This window comes from Triturus cristatus, chromosome 10 (assembly GCF_964204655.1).
Source record: "Triturus cristatus chromosome 10, aTriCri1.1, whole genome shotgun sequence".
Classification (NCBI taxonomy): Eukaryota; Metazoa; Chordata; class Amphibia; order Caudata; family Salamandridae; genus Triturus; species Triturus cristatus.
Genome location: NC_140593.1, coordinates 159,274,683 through 159,283,388, shown reverse-complemented (window position 1 = coordinate 159,283,388; position 8,706 = coordinate 159,274,683). Strand labels below are relative to the sequence as shown.

Below are 8,706 nucleotides of genomic sequence, written 5' to 3'. Positions count from 1 at the left end.
CATTCTAAGCCCACACAGGAAGGAAGGCCGTATTAATCCAAACAGACAACACCACAACTATGTTTTACCTCAACAAACAGAGAGGAATGAAATCACTCACCCAAAGCAAACTAGCTCAAGAAATATGGAAATGGGCCAATTCAAGAAAAATCAGCATACAGACAATTCACCTGCCAGAAAAAGACCATACTGAAGCAGATCAATTCAACAGACAGAATAGCAACTCGCACAAGTGGGAGATAAAACAAAGGACCCTGTAACAGGTCTTCAGCCTCTGGCGAACCCTAGAAATAGACCTAATCACAGCAATGGAGAACAAGAAATGCTAATCCTTCGCCTCCAGGTTTCAACATCACCTGCCAAAAGGGAATGCGCTGTCACTAAACGGGTCAGGGACATTTGCATACGTTTTTCCTCCGATTCCTCTACTACAAAGTATTCTGGAGAAAGCCAGACAACTAGGAACAAATCTAATACTCGTAGGCCCTCAATGGGCAAGACAAACCTGGTACTCAAGCCTACTCGAACTGTCTGGGGGACAAATGATCAAACTCAAAGCAGACTCGGACCTCCTGATAATGCAAAGAGGGCAAATCTTTCACCAAGAACCAGTTATGCTCAGCCTAGCAGCCTGGTGCAGGTACATATCGTTCGGACATTTAAACTTACATAAAAGAACAATGGAAATACCAAAGGAGGGAATAAAACCAACAACAGGGCAATGCTACGCAGCTAAGTGGAAACAGCACACCATATGGTGCACAAAAAAAACCAATAACCTAAGCTTCATTTTCACACAGAATACAGTGCTCGTATATCTGACACACTTGCTTGACAGTAACATCAACTAGTCAAGCAGAATCCGGCAGCAATTGTAGCCTACACCAGGGGAAATTCATGTAAAAGTTTCTTCACAGCACCAGTCATAAAAAGATTCCTTGAGGGGGTCTAATAGGTTTGCACCCCCAAGAAAGCCTCCAGCCATGATGTGTAGCTTAAACACAGTCCTAACCCAACTAATGACAACCATTTGAGCCCATGCACAAAGCAGAACTCAAATACATCACCATAAAGATTGACTGCTTAATCGCCATAACATTTTTACGATGAGCAAGTGAACTATAAGCCTTAACTATTGAGGAACCCTACATGCAAATCCTCAAGGACATGGTTATCCTGAGGATAAAACCGTCAATCCTTACCTATGGTAGTAAGCAAATTCCACATGAACCAAAGCATACAGCTAGCAGTTTTCTTCTAAAACCCGCAAACACAACTAGAAAGAAGCCTTCATACCCTGGACATAAGAAGGGCTTTACTATATTATCTACAAGAGACATAACAACTCCATAAAGGCAATCAATTGTTCATCTATAACTCAAGGTCCAACAAGGAAGCACCCGTGACAAAGGGGATAATTGCATGTCGGATTGTAGAGGTAATTCAAGTATGTTATGTCTTAGCAGGAAAAACTCTAAACACACAGCCAAAGGCCCACCCAACAAGGAAAAAGGGGGCAACCCTGGCCTTCATGGCCACCATGCCAATGGACACCATATCCGCTGCGGCAACATGGGGATCCCCACACATCCACCAACCATTACTGTGTGGATAAACAGATGAATAAGGAAGCCAAACAGGGACAAAAGGTACTTCAACCCCTGTTCACAAAGTCTTCCTCAACTTACCACAGTCACCCCAAGGAAGGGGAAATCGCTACATAATCTAATGCACAGCATGTGAATCCAGAAAACGATTCATGCTGCAAAATGAAATGGTTACTAGTAGGAGTAGTTTTGCAGCTTGAACGTTTTTCTGAATTCACATGCGACCCACCCACCTCCCTTCAGAGGAGGAATGCTAACAGGTGAGACTAAATATCACAGAAACCTAAGAACTAACATCTAGAGACAACAGGATGTAAGACATCACCTAGAGCAAAAAGTAATCTGAAGATGGCTACCACGCACAGGAACATCTGGCGCGCTGTCTGATGTCACACAAGGGATGGAACTAGCACCAAATGGTGGTCGACGACTCCCCAAGCAGAAAAACAAGACTATTCCGGACCCAACCACTAGATGGCAGAATAATGCACAGCATGTGAATCCAGAAAACTCTTCAAGCAGCAAAACTACTCCGCAGGTAATTAACGATTTTGTTACTTCAGTAATGCTCTTTCTGGTAGAGATTGGCCACAGATTACGCACCAGCCCTACCATCCTCCCCATTCTGCTGTTGGACTCTACCCTTTAATAAGATCTCAAGTCTAAGAATCTGCACAGTGTCTACTGATTTGCTTTTGGTCACTGTGTATGGGGGCACGGACAGTCTTGAAAGTAACTAACATCTGCTTGCAGAAGTGGCATCTATATAGGCCATGCAAGTAATTTCCAGAGCGACCGACATCAGTGTGGGAATATTCAAAAGGTTTGGAATCTGCTGCTAGAAAGTATTACCGAAGGTAAGTAACTTGTTTTATCGCAAACCCAGGTTTGAAAGACTTTTAAAATCTGGGTTTGGGTCAAAATACATGGGTGGATGCATGGGAACACCCAAGTTCCACTCATGTAAAATTTGCCTGACGCAAAGTAACGCAAGGCAGTGTTATGTGCTGCCTTTAAATAGTTAGACTTTACTAAACCATGCAAAGTTGTTTCGTGTGGATTAGTATTTTTTTTTTAAAACACTCTTATTTACTTTCAGCAGTAGCGCACAAACATAATTATAGTCGGAGCTATACAACATTACAGTAGTGGTGATCCCATCCTACATATTGTATATGCATATATATGGCAGGAGTCGTTGGTCCGAGTTATTTGTGTGGCTTAGTAAATACCACAAAGGATTTAGTTTCGGACTGCGCACAAGTAACACAACCTGATGCAAAATCATAGTAAATTTGGGCCATGGTGCCAGAGAATAAATTATTCTCATGCACCGTATACAGAATAAGTTATCCTTTCAACATAACTTGCCATAGAACAAGGAGATTGAAGAATATGGTTGGAGAGCATGGATTGACGGGGGCTTCTTTTTACAAAGTAAGATATGGGGGGGGGGGTTACAATCCCTCTTTTCCCCCAGTTTAAATAAAAAAAGAATCAACACAGCACAGGGTTAAGCCTCAGGCTTTATAGTCAGCAGCACAACGTTATAACAAGTGAAAAAAATATACAGCACAGTCAAGTTGAAACATTTTCTACAACACTCCCGTAGGAGACGGTGAAGGGCCAGACGTAGGAATTAACCACATTTCACGAGCTATGGGACGTGGTCAAAAGACTTATCCTTCCATGAAAATGGCGCTCGTTCAAAAAGTACCTTGGTGACTAGCAATATGTTCTTTGTGAATGAAAAAGTGCATTTACAAGTCAATATAACTAAAAACAATAGCAGCCCTCGGATTCGTTGCCTTCAGTGCATTACGTATTCAGGGCAGATCTACGGTTGGGTGGTAAGGGAAGATCTCCCATTTCTAGAACAAGCACAACATCTAAATGAGAATCAACCAATGGAATTTCTTCCACCGTTGTATACATGCCGGAAGTATTTCCATTAGTGGATTATCCTCTTGATGTAGCATGCTCTCCAGAAATCACAAAAGTTTCCGCAACCACCCAACTCCAAATCGAATGCTTAATTACTATACCTGAGCGATATGGCATTCGTTAAGGTCTATCTTGTTTCAGGGACTAATTTACTGCCAGACTGTCTGAAAATGTGTCAAGTCATATACCTTTCGGGCAATGCCAATTAGAAGGTGGTCAACATGGTTGTTCAGGAGGCAAAGTGTTCAGAGTAGTAAAATGTCCAATTCCTGCTATTTGAATCTGGTTTCATCTTGCTTGCCTGGTGTGTACAGCTTGCAAAGAGCTCTATTGCCTCAGTGTATTAAAGCTTGGTAATAACTGCTTTTACTGTAAAGCCACTTAATGGTAGTGCTTTTATCCACCTCAGAAGGTTGACCTGGTAAATCAGTCTTCCTATTATTTCTATAGCAGTAATGGATAAAACTTTTAGAAATATACAAAAAGTTGAAAAGTGCTTTTAAACTTAGGGGCATATTTACAAAGAAATTCACAAGAATACGGCGCACCCCTGATTTTTTTTTCACCTTGTACCGGTGCTGAAAAAAGCTGCCTAGCACTAACGCAGACATCCTTGTGCCACGGTGCCTGCGTTGCTTCTTTACGTGCAGGAAGGAATGCCATCCTGCCCATGAACACTCATTAAAGGGGATTTGCTTCTTCTATGTGTGCTGCAGCATGCAGCACATATAGAGCAAAAAATGACAAATAAAAGTATTTCTCCTCATTGTGCCACTCTAACATCTGCTTTTCAATGGCAGTTTTTGGCACTGCCCCAGATTTACAGATCCTTGTAAATCTGGGGCAGTGTCAAAAAGCAATGGGTGTTGCGGTGGAGCGCCCACAGCAACACCCATTGCACGCCCCTTTGACGCAGATGACTGTGTGAAAGGGTTTGATATGTACAATGTGGCGTTAAGCCACACAAAGTGGCTTAGCGCGGCATTGTAAATATGGAGCAGAGCATTATGCCACTGGAGCATCGTAAAAAGTGATGCGATGGTGGCGCAACGCCCTTGTAAATATTACCCAAACTTGCTTTGTAATTTGGGATGCAAGTTTCAGAATATGCTTCTGCATTAAGAATGCAAACCCTTGCCACCTTGTCGAATGCATGTCCCTCCAGGGAGTCTAATTCTTGATAAATTAAAAGGAGGATGCCCTATTTGGGGGTATCTTTTGACTGGACATTTTGTATGAGAACTAGCTTGGTGATGGCCCTATTCGTGCTCAGAACTGTTCTGGTTTCGAGATGACAGAGCTCAGAGTCACAATCCAGGGAAACTCCTGTAAAAAGGGAAGCAGTGAATTTCTGGGACTCCTTCAAGAAGGTAGTTAGTTGATTTATACACATGAAAAGCTCAACTTGAGTGCAGCCCAAGTTTTGTAATTCACTTCATACTTGTAAAAGGATTTACTCGCACTGAGTAGCCAGTGTGAGTAAATCTACTCTTGGTAGTGGGGAGTTGCCAATCCATGGAAGGAATGGGCATGGAGTTGGAGGTCTCCTATAAATGTATGTTTGTTGGTATTCCCAAATTCATCTCTGACTGCCTTTGAAACAGTCGGAGATTTACTCATACAAACGGCACCAGTCTATCCCTTGACAGAGCTGAAAGTGAAAGGGGGCACCACCACCCTGGAACTGATTAGGTTGTCTGGGAAGGCATTTCTCAGCAGGGAGAAAACTTTATTCCTATGATAGTCCAGTTTCTTCACCCATGTTTGTATGCAGAAACATACCAAAGTATATTTTTGTGAAAAATACCTGAGTGTATTTTTGCAAGCGAAAAAGGAATTCGCTTTTTCAGGATTAGGCCTCAAGCTGCGACTGGTGCACGTTTCTAAGCACAAAATGGAAACATTTTATGGCTTCTAAACATTTGATTCTGCTTCCATGTCCCTGTGCATTTAAACTGTTTATCGCAAAACTTTGGATAGCCAAGGTGTGTTTCTGACCAGTCATGGATTATTATGGTCAATTCATCCATTTAACTGAACATTTGCCTGAGATGAAATTTGCAGTCCTGGGCAGGAGAAACCTTGCATGAGGCCAGGGCGTCCCTGATCCGGAAGTGGCTTTGCCAGGTGAACAACCGACTAATAATCTTGGTTAAACTGATGCTGCAAACAATGCAGTCTTTAGGCTCCATAACCTGGAGCACATGGGTGAATACACATATTGCTAGTCACACTGAGGCCCAGCCAGATGCCACCGGAGTGGAGTTACAACTCTGTGATGGTGTGGGTGGTTGGCGATAACTTGCAGAATCTTTAATGCAATATCGCAGTTAAATCAGCAACAAATACAATGGCACTTCTGTCTCAGGAATGTACAAAACCAGCCATTTTCCATTTTACCAAGCTGATCATGCATGCAAGAGCTGTGTGATGTGCAAAAATGGCATTCAAACACCCAGAAACATGGGAAAACATATATCCAAAGAAGAGATACAGTGGTTATAAATGGCACTGGAACTGACCACTGACGCTTGTAGCAGTATTCAGGACACTTCAGCAACACATTACTGTTAGCGGCATACGTCTACTACTTGGTCGGGGTTGTGTTTATGTACCCATGGGTTATGGTGCATGATCATTCCGCGCATGAAACTGGTGTTCCCATCCTTGCTTCTTCTTCAGGACAGACCTGAAGGCCCACTTTCTACACTTAAGGTGGCCATCGTTTGGCTATCACTCACGTCCCTATCTACAGAGGCAGACTCCGGCGGGCCTCAAAGATCTTTGTCTGGAAACTCCAATGACCCTTTCGGGCGGCATCACTTCGAGAAGGGTAGAGGGATACTGGCATTGACGGGGAACCCTCTTTGCATCCAATTTTCAATAAGTACGATACTACAAGAAGCACTACCTCTCCAATAAAAACAAATAAATATTGCTCTGGTCAAAAAACAAAGTTCACAGTTAAATACAGTAAGTCAAACTTCCACGACCTGCTTCAAGGCAACGGGCCACAGTTTCACAGGTTTCATTCAAAGTAAACATTCCCTTTGTTCTCCATGTGCTACATGCAACATACAGTGTAAGTACCATTCCTCGGCTGCTAAAACAGAACCCTCAAACGGCCAAATAAGAACTCAAAGGCTCCTTTCCGTGGGAGACTTGAGGCCTAGTGTTGTGTTCTAGCCACACACAACAAGCATGTTTCCAGCTTTGTGTCCGTCCTCTGGGCAAGATATGATATGCGGAGAATCCGTTCCTTCTCAAGATAATTCCAGCCTCGGAAAATACACAAAAAGCAAACTTTCTTTGGCCAAAAATGGAAATGTAAACTTCCAAGAAGTCTTCTTCAAAGTCTGTGTGAAATGTCTCAATGATTGGAGGTTTTATGTATATCTGTACATATAATTGTCCACTGGTCCCAGGAGGGCGCTGAGATCCTTCGAGACATTCTTCTCCCGAACATCCCAATCTTCATTGTTCCTGTGTCTACGGGTGGCCACTGATGTCCTTAATTCCCTGGAGGATCCGCTTCATATGGCCCACCTTTGAAATCCCAAGATCCTGGAAGAAATCACAAATGATAGAGACGCATTGTTAATCTCTGAGGTTAAATAGCACAGCCTACTTCGACTTGCCTAACATTCCCTGGAAGTTTTGTTTAATAAATTTCTGTGCTTCTACATACATATTATTGAGCTTCTTATTTGTTTAGGACATAAATGTATCAGAGTAATTAGTCAAAATGGCTTCTATCTCTTCCATGATGGTTCTATTAGCTCATTGGAAGTTTGGAAGTGGATAGGAGTGTTTCTCCTTGCAACACCTGTAGGATATTTTGCAACTCGTATGGTGTAATAAACCTGCCTTTTGGATCTTTCGATACTAAGGCTTTCAGTTACTAAAGTTTCAGTGGAAGCTACCAAGACCCAAAGCAATATAGAGTTGCACATGAGGTAATTTCATATTGTAAGCACAATGACGCTCTCCTTTGCTCTGCTTCGTATGAGCGCATGCACAAAAACGTAGTAAATCTGGTCCCATGAGTGCTTTGCACCTGTTATAAACCCCTGTTTATCCACACTCGGCACCCTCGAGCTTTTAATAGATTAGAAGAAAAGACAACAACATGTCACCCCGGGTATAAGGCCATCCAGTCTGATGTCACTTCCTTTTTGCCGTTTAAGAGACTATGGTCATATGATGTTACTTCAGTAATGTCCAGGAGTTTGCTAAAGGTTACCACTGTATTAGCTACCACAGCATCTCTATATTTCATTAAACAGTGATTGTATCTCCAGCATTGTAATAATAAATTAACCGGTCAATGTACAATCGGAAGCATGGCGTGCGTGTGCTGCAACATTGCTTGATTGGTCTCTGCCATGTAGTCAACAAGTATTTGGTTTTGTTCTTAGGAAGAAAATAGGATGGAGTTAATTAATTTTGCTCTAGTTCAAGGTTCTCTGCTATTTTAAAAGTGCAAAAACTGCCAGACCTTAAATCACTGGCATTGGAAAATAATGTAGAAAAGTTCAGGGATCTGTTTCGCCCGCCACACTGCCCCATACCCTATGCATCTCCACAATCCCCAACGACTGGATCCAGCTTTGCATTTACGACAGATATGCTTTGACCTTCTATGCCACCATGGAGTACCTCCTATGTCCTAAATCATGAGGTTTCTGTACTAATGCAAGTGCCCTTTAAACCCAAACTTGCTTTTTAGTCTTTGGAGTTTGGGATGGTGCAAGTCAGCTTCCAACTGTGCAGTGTATGCAGCCGTTCTCTCTAGGTGAGCGCTTTGGAGCTGCCACTCTTAGTTAGGAAAAACCTCTCACCAAACCCAACCTGCTTCAGGGTACAACCAGTGTTTTCTGGGGTACACCTTTCTAATAAAGTGTGGGGACATTCATACTTGCTTTTCCTCCCTTTCAAATGATTTGCAAAGGCCATCAGAATTTTAGGAGAAACAAGAACATCGATGATAGCCCTGGCTTGGCCACAGCCATTTCTGTACCTTGAATAGTCTAATTTTGGACTACCAGTGAGGTTTAGACAATACACAAGAGCCAAATCTCCACCCAACTAAATAATGTCTACGCTGTAAAGCATGATTCCTTATAATTGGTTGTCAAACGCATCATGCTTATTC

General features: G+C 42.5%; 1 protein-coding gene across 10 annotated transcripts in view; it reads right to left on the bottom strand.

Annotated features, from left to right (window-relative positions):
* Positions 1–3,115: 3,115 nt before the first annotated feature.
* The window catches only part of LOC146789135 (diacylglycerol kinase delta-like), a 688,844-nt gene continuing 683,253 nt past the window's right edge, over positions 3,116–8,706 (bottom strand). For 6 of the 10 annotated variants that reach the window (XM_085630705.1, XM_085630706.1, XM_085630708.1 and 3 more), the window contains one exon: positions 6,901–7,115. In XM_085630705.1, the coding sequence (XP_085486831.1) occupies positions 7,041–7,115 (75 nt within the window). In that variant the 3' untranslated portion in view covers positions 6,901–7,040. Of the gene's footprint in view, positions 7,116–8,706 lie in introns of all 10 variants that reach the window. The other 4 variants (XM_085630711.1, XM_085630712.1, XM_085630713.1 and 1 more) reach the window with 2 other exon arrangements.